The sequence below is a fragment of the Rousettus aegyptiacus genome, unplaced genomic scaffold (genome assembly GCF_014176215.1).
Source record: "Rousettus aegyptiacus isolate mRouAeg1 unplaced genomic scaffold, mRouAeg1.p scaffold_m13_p_17, whole genome shotgun sequence".
In the NCBI taxonomy this organism is placed as follows: Eukaryota; Metazoa; Chordata; class Mammalia; order Chiroptera; family Pteropodidae; genus Rousettus; species Rousettus aegyptiacus.
The window spans coordinates 27,993,328-28,007,667 of NW_023416292.1; the positions used below are offsets into that span (position 1 = coordinate 27,993,328).

Genomic DNA, 14,340 nt, shown 5'->3' on the forward strand with positions numbered 1-14,340 from the left:
CAACTTTCAAATATACGATTCAGTATTTTTTTTAATGAATTTATTTAAATTAGTTTCAAGTACACAATACATTGGTTAGACATCTGTAATGTTCATAAAATGATCCCAATTGCTCTCTCCCTCCTCTGGCTCTCCAATTAGCCATCATATTAATGCTAACTGTATTCCCTCTGCCATGCTTCCTATGCCCAACTATCAACTACTAATTTGTACTTCCTTAACCCTTCGCCCCATTCTCTCAGCCTGCCAACCCCCCTCCCCTCTGTCACCAAATTGTCCACTATTTTTGTGAGTCTGTTTTTGATGAGTTTGTTCTTTTTGTTCCTTAGATACCACATATAAGTGAAATTATATGGTATTTATCTTTCTCTGACTCATTTCACTCAGTATAATAACCTCTAGGTCCATCCATGTCATTCCAAATGGTAGGATTTCATTTTTTTTTTAATGGCTGAGTAATAAATATTCCATTGTATAAACAAACCATACTTTCTTTATCCAATCGTCTGTTGATGAGCATTTAAGTTGCTTCCATATCTTGGCTATTGTAAATTGTGCTGCCATGAATATTGGAGTGCATAGATCTTTGCGAATTATGGTTTTGGTATTCTTTGGATAAATAACCAGAAGTATGATTGCTGGATCAAAGGGTATGTCCATTTTTAATTTTTTGAGGCACCTCCATACTGTTTTCCACAGCGGCTGTACCAATTTGCAATCCCACCAACAATGAATGAGGGTTCCCTTTTCTCCACATCCTCGCCAACGCTTGCTGGTTTTTGATGCCAGCCATTCTGACAGGTGTGAGGCGGTACAGTATTTTTAACTATAGTCTCTATGCTGTGCATTATGTCCCTGTGACTTATTTTATACCTAGAAGTTTGTATCTTTTGACTTCCTTCACCCATTTTACTCAGCCCCCACGTCCCCCCACCTCCAGCTGTTCAGAGTATTTTAAATAATTAAAGCTAAACTAAAAAAAAAAAAACAAAACAAATGCCCTCACAATACATCCTAGAGACATGAACACTGGATTAAGTATTAAGAATCCTGGGTTTGGAGAGTGGCTCCACCAGTTACTAGCTGTTATGTTTGAAAGCAAGGTCATTTAAATAAAATAAGGGAACTGTTTGTTTTTTAAGACTGCTAGAGTCACCTTTAGCACTAAAGTTTTATGTCTTGCCCTGAATTCTGTACAGTGAAGATCAAATGAGATATGATGTGTTAAAGCGCTGAGAGGCAGGACAACACTTGGGGAAAAGTACGTACAGTACTTTAGATATGACACACCTGGGTTTTCAATCTTGCTCTATTTACAAAATCTGTGACCTCAGGCAAATTACTTAATCCTTTGAGCCTAACTTAATCAAGCCTGCATCCCTGGGTTATTGTGAGAATTAAATGAATAATCCAACCTTAAATCCTTTCTGGGACGACATGACAGATGAACTTATATATATATCATTGAGATAATTATATATAACACAGTCCATTGCAGGTGCTCAAAAATTACAACAGAAAAGATCACTTTGAACTCAAGATGCTATACAATTATTAATGTATTCTTATTTATCTATGAGTTGGAGACCCGTACACAGTTGAGCTGTCTCAATTCCACATTTCCTTTCAAACTTTTATTTGAAATGCCTTTAACCCGACATTCTCTGGGGGGGATGGAAAGGGTGATGGTTAAGAGTAAAAGAGAAGTTTACAGAGTGGAGGTGACAGAAGTGATTAAAAGGACAAAGCAAAGGATTTGTCTTGACTCAGGAACTGAGTCCTCAGAGTTCTCAAATGTTTGTCTGGCTAGAGGTTAAAGAAAAGAGAACTGCAACCAGCTCCTTGTCCTCTGACCGCTGACAGCCCTGAGGGCGCCTCCTTCCCTGAAAGCTTGACTTTACTGTCCAGCCACCTCCACCAAAGCAAACAATAGTCACCACTTTGTTTCTTAATGGCACTGGGCCTGAAGAGGAACAGGTAAAGGTGATCTCACTTGCAAAACTCCTGGACTTAACCCTACTTTGTTGTTCCTCCTGGCCCAGCCCTTTCTCTCCCTCGCACCCCTGTCTGCGCCCTGTTTTCAAGATAGGAGTTTACAAGATGTTTTTCCTTCGACCCAGGAATTAGAAAGAAGAATCGGGGCACAGATTTATATCGGAATACCAGGCTATTAGGTGAAAGGTCGTAAACAAATCTGTCTGCATGGCAGTTCAGAGCATGCCTTTGGCTACAGGCCTGGTAGACAGCTGCTGCTGCCAAAGCAAAATAGATTTTTGGCATTCAAGGGAAACCAGGCATAACAAGTGGTCTGTATCGAATTTTGCAAAATGGGAAAGAAAGAAGAAACCGGAGCTCAAGAGAGGAACTTAGAGCCAGAGAGAGTTGTATTAACATTTTTTAAAGCTCAAAAAAATTCAGTATTTCATCGATGTGCCCAATTAATATCAGCATTCCCTTTTTCTGAGGTATCTGGAATCAACACCACCCTTATCTTTTACTGCCCACCCCTCCTCTCAGCTCCTCCAAATTTACATATCATACCGTTTACAGTATCATATCAAGTATTTGATAGTTACATATCATACCGTTTAACAGTATCATTTCAAGTATTTGTAAACGATTTGGTGTTTCCTATTTGTGCACTTTCATGTCCGTCAAAACTAAAACTTCTTTGAGAAGCCGTCATTTTGAATTTTAAAAATTTCTTTAGTGCGAGTCCCACCTTCCCTGCTCCAGATAATTCAATCAATATTGTCCACAGGTTAAAAAGAACTCAGGCCCCATGGGTGTTGCCTCAAACCCACACACCCTAAGGATCAACATGTTCCCTTTTTTGTTAGTGGGAGTTGGTGTGTGTTTGTGTATGGGTGTGTGTGAGTTTTCCAACAGAGTCTTGATGCCTGATTCTTGGGCTTGCTTAATACCGAGGTTGAGTTGTAGTAACCTGTTAGCCCTAGGGTGTCAACCCAGTTTGGGGGTGAGGAAGAAGGATCCTTAGCAGCTATGACTAGCCTTCTTTTTGCTGAGAGGGTAGGATTTCTGTATATTCTAACACTTATTTACTTCCCCATCTCAATCTTGAGGACATTATCTTCCTCTTTCCAGCACAAGAAATAAGGTGACAATCTGCTGATGTCCCAACACAGAAACAGGAGGAGCTCAGAAATCAAAAAAAGGGGAAATAATCCTTGTATCTCTCTGCACACAGGTTTTCCTTGGTGCATTTATGAGTAAGTTCTCAGGAGTCAGCTCTTGAAGATCTCACGGCCAGCTAAGGGAAAACCCATCTGACAGAGAACCAAATGACAGCACGGGAGGGGTCAGGGGCTCTTTTAGTTTGACGGTATTATGTTCTTCTAGTGACCCTTCTATCTTCTTCCTTTCTTACCAATGTCTAAACGGCTTAAAAAATATATATCAAAAGAGAGGGACGTTCTTCCTTCAAACAGGAACACAGCCATCTCCCCACTGACCCTAGTAATAAACAAGAGAATTTTCCTGCTTTTAACTAAGGCCGTGGGCTACAGATTTAGGCACGTACATTTGATTCTGAGCTGGAAAGGGGATGAAGACAAGAAAGAGTGAAAGTAAATCAGAAAGTGAAAAGGGTGTAGCATCTTCCTCTCTCCTCAGAGCAGGCAGTGAGAGATCATCAGAGCCGAAAGAGATGAGAAGGCGGCTGGGGGAACATAAACAAAGTGTTCCCCAACTTTGCAGGTAGAAACTGAAATGATGAGGGGATAAGCAACAGGATGTAAACACGCCCTTGCCATTTCCGTTCCGGAGAACAGAGAGAACAGACTGGAGGGTACAGGGGTGTGGAACAGCGCGAGCAAGAGGGACGGGAGGGGGAGGGCCGGTGGGTCCCACACACCCGCTGTCCAAACGAGGGCTTTGGAGAGGCTTGACTTTTGTGACCCCTTCTCCTCGCCGTCTCAGACAGCAGGTTTTTGCTTTGTTTTGTTTGAGATGCGAAGAGGACAAAGGGGATCGTCCCGCACAGTGACAACAGCGCTCCCTGTCCCCTGCCCGATCCTAAAGGATTCTTGGAGCTCTGGGGCTGTTTTTCACACCACTTGCGACTCGTGAGCCGGGAAGAAATGGGCGCCTCTAAAGCAACTGCCCTGGCTACGGCGAGGCATGAAATTCCCTCAGAAGCGCATTTTCCTTTTACCCCCCCCAAGCACGTTCCCAGCCCAGAGGCACCCGCACGCGCCCTCCGGGGACCAAGACCCAGGATGCACTTTAGGGTCAGCGAGGGCCTCCTGCCCCGCCCCAGGAAAGCCGCCCCGCTGCTCCCCCCGCACGCGGCCGCACGGGCCAGCAGCGAAGCACAACAACCATTTTCCCCGCCAGGAGCACACAGTGTCCGCACACCGTGTCCACGCGCCGCGGCGGCCTCGCTGATTGGCCGGGCTCCTGGTAAACAAGGCCTGGCCAGCCAATGGGAGGGCTGTGCACGAGGGCAGCACGAGTCTCCGGGCGCGCGCTCGCGTGGCGCCCCCCGCCCCTGGCTACTATATAGAGCCGTCTTCCGGCTCGCGCTGGGAGCTCTCTTCTCCTCCTTGCGAGCAGGGTGCAGCCGCTCGAGACCCGGGGTGCTCCTTTAGCTACCGGGGGAAAGCAAGCTTCTTTTTACTTTTGAGATTCTTTGGCCTAACCAGCAGCTTACGTTGCTTTGACATCTTTTCAAAAACTTGAGCAGAGGGTCGAAGAGTGACATAATCCTAAATTATAGCGAGGGGGGTCCTTGGATTTGAGGTTTTGTTTTTTTCCCTCGCTTTCGTATCTAACTCTTAAGCCCAATCATGGTGATGTTTAAGAAGATTAAGTCTTTTGAGGTGGTCTTTAACGAGCCTGACAAGGTGTACAGCAGTGGGGAGAAGGTGACTGGCCGGGTGATAGTGGAGGTGTGTGAAGTCACTCGAGTCAAAGCTGTCAGGGTCCTGGCTTGCGGAGTGGCCAAAGTCCTCTGGATGCAGGGGTCCCAGCAGTGCAAACAGACCTTGGAGTACCTGCGCCACGAAGACACGCTTCTCCTGGAGGACCAGCCAACAGGTGAGTGGCCCAGAGGCGAAAGCTGATTTGCGAAGAGAGTGGAAATGAATAAGTGGATCCTGTGTTATATATTTGCTCAGGTTGAGTGCTTTCAGTTTTGGGTTGTGTCTCTTCAGTTTTAATTTGTAAACTCCCCCCACCCCCCAGGAGAAGGGTGATTTGTACTTAACGGTGCTGCACCCAGAAGGTCATCCCGCAGCACGTTGACTTAGCTATTTAAAGATTTATTTTTTTGTATGTATAAGTTTAGTGTCTGAGATGACAGTAGCTTTATTTGTCATTTTGTGGTGCTTTGCAACTTTTTGCCCAGCAAACGCATCAGAATATCCTTTAAGAACACAAGGGATGAAAACTGGGGTACCGCAATACTTTGTATGCTGCCTAAGAATTCCTTATCACAGGGATGCATTTTCAGTGTAACAAGAAACCTAATGACCACTCTCTTCTCTCCCTTCAGGTGAGAATGAGATGGTGATCATGAGACCTGGAAACAAATATGAGTACAAGTTCGGCTTTGAGCTTCCTCAGGGGTAAGTATCGGCTAAATACACCTTTGGACTTTTCTGTCTCTCAAAATCTTACCCCCATTTGATCATTTAGTGTCCTTAGAAGCATTTTTAAATTAATTGTTTCCTTTCCCTTAATACAGGCCTCTGGGGACATCCTTCAAAGGAAAATACGGGCGTGTAGACTACTGTGTGAAGGCTTTTCTTGATCGCCCTAGCCAGCCAACGCAAGAGACAAAGAAAAACTTTGAAGTGATGGATGTCGTGGATATCGATACCCCTGATTTAAGGGTGAGGTTCATTTTAAGATTGTATTCTCTTGGGGCTCAGGGATGATACTAAGTCAGAGGTCTTGGGCATTAGATTGAAGCACCTCAGGGAATCAAGTCCTGAGTCATCAAAGTGGGAGGGGTGTCTCCTCTAGATGAGAAGTGGAAAGAAACGCAGAGAAAGTATTTCTAGAAATTCTCAAAACACCTTTCCCCCACCCATTCTACATAGGAACCTGTGTCTGCTAAAAAAGAGAAGAAAGTTTCCTGCATGTTCATTCCCGATGGGCGCGTGTCCGTATCTGCCCGAATTGACAGAAGAGGATTCTGTGAAGGTAAAAAAAAAAAACCTAGAGCTGAAAACAGTAACCTGATAAGTCGGGATCGTGGGTTTGGGAGATGGACAGAAGAGAAGTCATTTTCTGTACTGAGCATTCGTTTTCCTCTTTCACATTGCCAGGTGATGAAATTTCTATCCACGCCGACTTTGAGAACACATGTTCCCGCATCGTGGTTCCAAAAGCTGCCATCGTAGCCCGCCACACTTACCTTGCCAATGGCCAGACCAAGGTGTTGACGCAGAAGTTGTCATCAGTCAGAGGCAATCACATTATCTCGGGAACCTGTGCGTCATGGCGTGGCAAGAGCCTTCGGGTACAGAAGATCAGGCCTTCTATCCTGGGCTGCAACATCCTTCGAGTTGAATATTTCTTGCTGGTGAGTTGGGCGAGGCTGGAGAAAGAAATGGTTCATCTTGGAAAAGAGAAGAGTGGTGATGTTTTCTCTGGACCGCCTGCCTAACAAACGTCCACTTTTTTTTTTCTAGATCTATGTTAGCATTCCTGGCTCCAAGAAGATCATTCTCGACCTGCCTCTGGTGATTGGCGGCAAGTCAGGACTGAGCAGCCGGACGTCTAGCATGGCCAGCCAGACCAGCTCTGAGATGAGTTGGGTAGACCTCAACATCCCTGGTACCCCTGAAGGTGAGCCAGAACTAATGTCTTGTCTTCTCCTCTGGCCCGTTTGGGTTTGTGAAATTGTGAGGATCAGACATTTCCTGGCCAGGCTTCTGATCCCCGTTCTTTTCCTCTCTAGCTCCTCCTTGCTATATGGATATCATTCCTGAAGATCACCGATTGGAGAGCCCCACCACTCCTCTGCTAGATGACACAGATGGTTCCCAAGACAGCCCAATTTTTATGTATGCTCCCGAGTTCAAGTTTATGCCACCGCCTACTTACACTGAGGTGAGAATTGTTGGTTTACCACTACATTTGTCCCAAGCCTTCTATAGGAAGTTGACTTGGAGGTGATCGCTAAACTGTGGTTTTCCGTTCTAACACTGAATGGTCCTTTTTTCTCTCTCCCAGGTTGATCCATGCATCCTCAACAACAATGTGCAGTGAGCGTGCGGAAGAAAAGCAGCTGTACTGTTTCTTTCCATCTCTTCCTGGACTTAGACTTTTTCAGAGACTGAACAGTCTCTGCAGTGGGGGGTGGGTCCACCCCAGCCTCTGACTCCCTGGTGTAGGAGGTGATTGACAGGCAATCAATCTCCTGCACCTTAAAGGGTGTGTACTTGTTCTCGGCCAGTGAGATGTTGTGACATCGAGTGTTTGCTTGGATGGGTTTAAAAACACAATGGGAAACTCGGGCCCATCCCATTTTCTCAGCTCTTGAAAATTGAGGCATCTTCAGTAGATGGCCTCCTGGCATGGTCTTCCCAGGTGTTTTTGGAGGGGAGTATAGATTGTCATAACATTATCAAATCTTGACTTTGTGCCATGTGGAACAGTCATTTTAGCAAACTGGGGAAATGGGGAAAAAAATCATGGCCACAACTTTGGGAAAAGGAGGTTTTTAAAATCGTTGTTGCCCTTTGTTTATACACTTTTACAAAAAGAAGGCGACCTTCCAGGGCTGATTTGGTCTGGGCTTTGGAGAGAGCTTCCTATGTGAATTCAATGGAAGAAGCCCTCAGGTTGTCCTTGCTTAGAATGTACTTTAATCTGGCTCAAAGCAGTAGTAACAATGCCCCACCAAAGGTCTTAAAAGCCATTTTTAGAGCCTATTGCACTGTATTCTCCTGTTGCAAACGTGGGAGAATGTGTTTTTCTTTTCATGTGACTCCTTGGAATTGATTCTGAGGTGATGTTTTTAGCACTTTAGTTTCTGTTAAAAAATTTCTATTTCAAATGTAAGCTAAAGCTGCTTTATGTCTCTAAGGGTAAGCACAAGGACGAAAAAAAAATGTCACTTATTATTTTGGAGGCTTTGTCCTAGCATACAGAATTCTGTAGTTCCGACACTCTAATTCTATAAGAAGGGTTGCTGCTATCAACCTTGCCCACTGTGACTTCTTCACACCTAAGGAGGAACTCGATCAAGATGCCCCCAACGTTGTGATCAGAGCCTCCCGACATTGCCATAAGAAACTGAAGGGTGGGTCTTCACAAGAGCTCCGAGGGCCCCCTTCCCTGCCCAGTGTTATGCTCCCGGGGCATGACGACAGCCCCTCTCACTGCAGCCCCTAGCACTTGGGACAGTCACCCTCAGCCTTAGCACTTTCTTCTTCACTGTTCTGTGTCAGAGCACTGAGCTCCGCCCTTTTCTGAGAAAGTGTGGGCCGAAGGTGGTTTAGTTTGTTTTTTAATTGTATATCTTTTTGTATGATAAAAAAAAAAAACAACTATTTTGTACTTAACAAGATATATTTTCACCCCAGGTAGGGGTATTCTTTGTAAAAAATTTAAAAAATAAATTTTTTTTTTTAAATGATAAAAACTGTGTTTTCTTGTCTGGGGTATGGTGCTGGAGAAGTTACTGATAGTGTGCCTGAAGGAGCGTTTCCTCTAGTTCACAAATTTGTTCTTGACAAAGGTTGTGGAGTGACCCTAATGATTCTAGTCAGAGTGGTCGGGAAGTGAGGTGGGAAGGAGTTTGAGCTACGTTTAGTCTTTTCCAATTCACCAGAGAAATAGTGGGGACCTTCTGGTGGTCTAAGCTAGTTTTCCACGTCCACACCTAATCGTTAACTTAAGACTTAGAATTTCGGAGCGTGTGAGGGAAGTGTTTTGGTCTATTTCATTTTTAATGAGCTTGAAATAAGGAAACGAGGTTTGTCAGGATTTGGTAGGAAAAGTTTCTGGTTCTGTATTTTATAAGCCTGGTTTATAGACTAAGATAATCATTTAGGACTTAAGGATTTAGAGTTGCAAGTATTAAATTCTTTGAAGGCTGCTAGCATTTTTTATCACTGCGGTTTCTACCACAGTTTCTATCCAAGCACATATAACTTGGTAAATGTTTCTGCTTATTCAACCCCACCCTCATCCCTTAGGTTATGTAGGCTTCGGCAGTTCATATTTCTTACTTGTAAGATAAAAACAACAGATTGATACCACAATTCCACCTCTGATGGAAATGATTTTTATTATTCTGAAGGAGTGGCTAGGATGAGAAACCCGGAGATAGCAGGGGTTAGGATACTTTCTGATAACTAGCTCATTAAAACATTTGTACACAACTCTTCCTGGCCCTTATTTGGGGTTTGGCATTTCTGTGGACCTCTACGTACTAATTCCAAACCACAGATTCCTGGAAGTTCATAAAATTAATGTGGATCGAACAGAGTGAAATTGAAAAATTCTTTCCCGCTTTAAATCTTCGTGTCTGCCATTCTCAGGAGCTCTTTTGCCCTTTCCCTGCGCTCTTGTTAGTTTCTCCTTACAAAGGTGTCGGAAGTCTCTAGCTCTTGCCATGGTGCCTCTCACCTCTATTCTGGCCTCTGCCGCCTCCTTTTCTTACCTCTTCAAGAATTTCGTGGCCCCTCCCCTTTTCAAATCTGTGGCCAGGAAACTAGGTCAAAGTTGATGGAAAAGTTTTTTTTCTGCAGCTGGTTTTCCAGGGTCTGGAGGGATGGAGCGCGAACAAGAACATGCCAGAGGGCGGGACGCGGGGATGGAGAGCTCCCGGAGCACACACAGCCTGGCTGTTTGAGTGCACAGCCCGGCTACTCGTACTAGATCTGACAAGGCGACGGCTGGGAGACGGCAGATAACACCCAGGTCTGCTAGAGATTTGATCCTGGAAGGGCCAGGACATACGCATCCCCTCCTAATGCCCCAGTACCTCAAATCCAGCTCTGTCCCATAGAGCTTTCTGTGATGACGGAAATGGTCCGTATCTGAGAGAACACAGGAGCCACTGGCCACACGCAGCTATTGAGCTCTGAAACATGGCTACTGAGACGGACAGACTGAATTTTTATTTTTGTTTAACTTAAATTTCATAAGCTCAATGTGGTTGGTAAACTACCACATAATGAACACAGTGCAGCAAAATCTAAGAAAAGAAATTAGCAGCTGTTCACTCAAAGGAAACGTTTCCCTAGAGCAGAAAAAGCCCCTGTTTTGTTCTCTGAACTTCCTTTTGCTTTGGGTCTTCCTTTCTCATGCTCTTCTCATATGCCGTTTAATTTTTCAAGAGCTGTAACCAACATGTCTAGCCATTAGAGGAGATCCAGTTCTTAGTATCATTTATTCATTAGGTGCAATCTGGTACAGGAAGATTTGAGAGAAGACAGAAAGAAAACTATCTCAAGAGAGAACAGAGCTAGAGAAAGTAAAATGAACAAGAAAAGGGCAGGTCCTTGGCTCCCCCCAAACCTCTGAACAGACTGGAAACACAACAGTGCAGTGACTAGGTGAGGTATTGGGAGGCAAAGCGTGGGGAGAGGAGCTGCCCAAGCACCTGGTCAACAACAAAAAAACAATCAAATGGGAGCCAAAGGGTAAGAGAGGGGCGATGGAGGGACTTTTGTGCAGCTCTTTCAACAGCATACAGACCTTTTCCTCACACTCTTCCCTTCGACCGCCCCTAGGTGATGGAATGCATAAGGTGGACAAGGAAAACATCTTACTGACCCTTTGATGACCCAGTGCCTGTACTAAGCACCATGACCTCAATAGGTCCAGACTGGGAAAGCAGAAACTTTTGTCCTGGGAGATGGCCGTAGATTCAGGGCTGCAGGTCCTGGCCCAGTAGATAAGTCTATAGCCTAGAAAAAGTTAAAGGATCAGACTTCCAATGCACAGGGTGGTAGACAAAGACATAGACTCTAGAGCCGAACTATCTCAATTGAAATCTTACTTCCACCACTTAACAAGCTACATTTGTGCACCTTGTTCGACCTCTCCATGCTCCAGTTGATCTGTAAAATGGGAGATAATAACAGTTGCTACCTCAGATTATTAGTGTGAAGATTTAAAAAATATATGTGAAGTATCAGAACAATAGCAAGTAAAATGCTTGTTATCTAAAACAAAAGAGGGGGCGTCTCCACCACCACCACCATCATCTCACTAAGTTCACTCGCAGGCATGTCCCCAGAACGGTTCTTCCTCTCTGACCTATCAGGAGTAAGGCCGTTCTCTTTATTCCTCTGGATTCCTTTCTCGTTCGGGGAGCAAAACAGTGTGAGAAAAGGTCCGGGTATAAAAGCCAACTCCCCCCGGACTCATCGTGGTAGAGGACAGGTAGCCCGCTGTTGGCATTCCCATCCCCAGGCCGGGATAGGCCCTCTGCTCACCCCTGGCATCTCACAGTGTAGCTCTGGGAGCACTAGAGTTCTCTCTCTCTCATACTCCCAATGTGCCTCTCAGGCCTCTGGAACCTTCTGGAATTTAACTGAGCTTTCTTGACTTTTCGGAATACAACTCCAGGGGAAAGCTTCCTGGCGTTTGGAACGATAAACAGTGTGACATGACAAAGAACTCTCAGGCTCCTCATTTGAAGGTATTGGATCTCGTTGGGTTGTTTTTTTTTCCCACCGAGGTGGACTAGACTGAGTAGGACAAAACCCAGTGAAGGTGAGCCCACTGACGAGGCTCCGTGTAGCCTATTCAGATGATTCCTGTTTTGTCCTGGCCTTTCCCTTGGCTGGACCCTGCTATACTTTTCCACTAGGCTTGTTATGTAAGGAGAAAATAAACAGACTCCGAAGGCTGGGATTTTTCTGACTATCAAGTGACTGGTTATCTCCAGGCAACCCGAGTGATGGAAGAAAGCAGAGGACAAATAACATGGGACATAGTTGTGAATCCCATGTGCTTTGAGCCCTGGGATGTCTATTCTCATTCTTCTCTGGGTGATGTAGCCACAGACTATCTCTCCAAGTCAGTTAAATGGTCAGTAAACAGGTTCTTGGAAATGTCTGGCTGGGTGCCCAGCGTGGGTATTTTTAACCTCCCGGACAGATGGACAGAGGAAGGATTTCAGTTGCTGGGAGGGTAGGTGGGGTCAGGGTCGTGAGAACTGTGTTTCCCTTATATGGTCCTGTGGGTAAAAACCCCTCCCCCTCACCTGTCTAAATTTGGACTTCCTCCTTCATCTATCCAGACTCACAGGTAATCTTTCCTTTGTCTCCTCTTCTCCCATTTCTCTCTATCCCTGGTCTTTGATGCTGGACTCACCTTCCACCTCTGAGGATGGCGGGTTCTTGTTCCAGGCCACAAGATTTTTTTAGCTCAATATCCATGTAGATAGGGAAAAGGATGGCTGGGCAGAGACCAGTGGCCCCTTTGCTCCCCTGGAGAAAGGTGGAGCCTTCCAGCAGGACCCAGAGGCTTCTTTTCAGTTCTACCTCCCCAAGCTGTCCTGCAAGAGAGCTCCAAATGCCCCAGCAACCTCATGCACCTCACTGCCCCCAACTCTGGGGAACAGAATTGGAGACCTTGGGAGCCCAGATTCGGGCCTCATTTCCTTTAGAAAGTAGAAGAAATGGTGGTAGAGGGCAGAGGCGGCCAACCGGGGGGCCCGTGGGTGGAATCAGCTTGCGGACATCTAGAAACCTGTAGAGTTTCTTCCCGAAAATGTGAATAGGTTATAAACATTTAAAGACTGAATTTCATTACAAGCTACTGTTCTGGCATCTCTTTAAAAGCAACCATATCTGATGACACTGAGCTCGCATTCCTTCAGGGCTTCAACCCGCTGGAGCTGGCGGGGCCAGGCGGCTCCTACTTGCCCCTTCTCTCCACTCTGCGTTGCATTCCACTCACCTGCTTCGCTCCTTTGTACCTGCCTGACTCCTGTCTGGTTGTCACTTCTGCTTGGAGTAGAGCTTCTCAAATATTTCCTCTGAAGGACCCTGAAGATTAGGGATAGTGAACCATTACCCCCGGGGACTTCTGGAGCAGTCCAAAGTAGCCTGCCACAAGCCAGAAATGTCTTTGAAGTATGCATTTTAGGTTTAAAAAGTGCACATTTTTATTTACACCGTGTAATGTATTTGTGTAGCTTTAGTATAAAAATAATGTATCCCTCCCCACATACAGCCCAGCTCTTAAAAGTAAAATTGACACTCTGGAAGATGCACCATGTGTATTGTGTGGCCCCAAATACTCCTCACCACATCACTCATGAATAACCCAATTTAAGCAGCACGAAGCTAAAGACATGAGGCAGAGAGAGACATGGAAAGAAAGACATGGAGAGAGTCAAGAAGACAAAAAGAATCTCAAAGACAATGAGTGTGAGAGACGCTCTCTGTCTGGCACTAAGTCATCCTTCCCGGCCGGACCCAGGCCAGCTCCCGAGAAGTCTACAGATGTCCCTGACACCTCTGGACAGGTGTTGGAGTGGTGGCTCTGAGTGAAAAGCAAGTTTCAGAATAGGAGCCAAGTAAGGGAGAGGTGAGGGACCAAGAGCGGCCAAGTATCGTCAGCCAGGAAAGATTGTCAAAGGATCAGGAGAGAGGCCTGGGGACAGGGAGTGCAGGGCCTCGAAAAGGGCTGGTCGGCATTTGCCCTTTCTCCCACTGAGCCCATCTTTGCTTCACTCTCTCTTACCACTTCTGCTTGAGAAAAATGAGGCAAAAGAGAGGAGGGAATTTCTTCACGGCTACGTCTCTGGCCATAGCAAGACCGTAGGAGGATGAGTACTGTGGCTTCTTTTCTTGTCCATATGGGATTTCGTCTATTCTCTCCAAGACAGGAAATCCCCCAGGTCCGTGTCCCGGACTGAGGTGGGTTTGTTTCCCCGACCTCTTTTGATGAGGCAAAAACAGGTCTAACTAATCTCCCTTCTGTTCTGGTAATACCGATGCTGCCCTGAGTGTTACAACGTTAGAGACAGAATTTGGGTATTTTTCTCCTTTTGTCCACTATATACCAAGAGAAATGAAATCACAGGATGGTAAGATTCAGGAAGAGTCAGGGGTCCAAGTTTTGGGAAATCCAGCCCACAGCTCAGGATCCGGGAGGAGGGGAGGTTCGAGAATGGAGACCAGTCCTGGACCCGGAGGTCATGAAGACATAGCCCCTTCCTGCACTGGTCAGGACTAGGTTTGAGAAAGCTCTGGGGATTCCTTGCCCCAAAGTTGTGAGTTCCCAAGGCATTCGCACTTAGCCTCTCAGGTCTCGCAGTCAAGGTTGGATCACTGCCTTTCTCTTCCCTCTAGGACGAAAAGAGGACAAATTAAGTCTTGTTGGGAATAAGGCAAAGGC

At 45.7% G+C, this 14,340-nt stretch overlaps 1 protein-coding gene across 1 annotated transcript; it reads left to right on the forward strand.

Moving 5' to 3' along the window:
* The first annotated feature begins 4,545 nt into the window (after window positions 1-4,545).
* On the forward strand, window positions 4,546-8,519 carry LOC107509948 (thioredoxin interacting protein). The gene is made up of 8 exons (XM_016142924.2): window positions 4,546-5,058; window positions 5,516-5,588; window positions 5,708-5,855; window positions 6,066-6,168; window positions 6,294-6,550; window positions 6,660-6,816; window positions 6,929-7,080; window positions 7,204-8,519. The coding sequence occupies exons 1-8, from the start codon at window positions 4,809-4,811 to the stop codon at window positions 7,237-7,239; spliced, it is 1,176 nt and encodes a 391-aa protein (XP_015998410.1). The 5' UTR covers window positions 4,546-4,808; the 3' UTR covers window positions 7,240-8,519.
* Window positions 8,520-14,340: the final 5,821 nt, after the last annotated feature.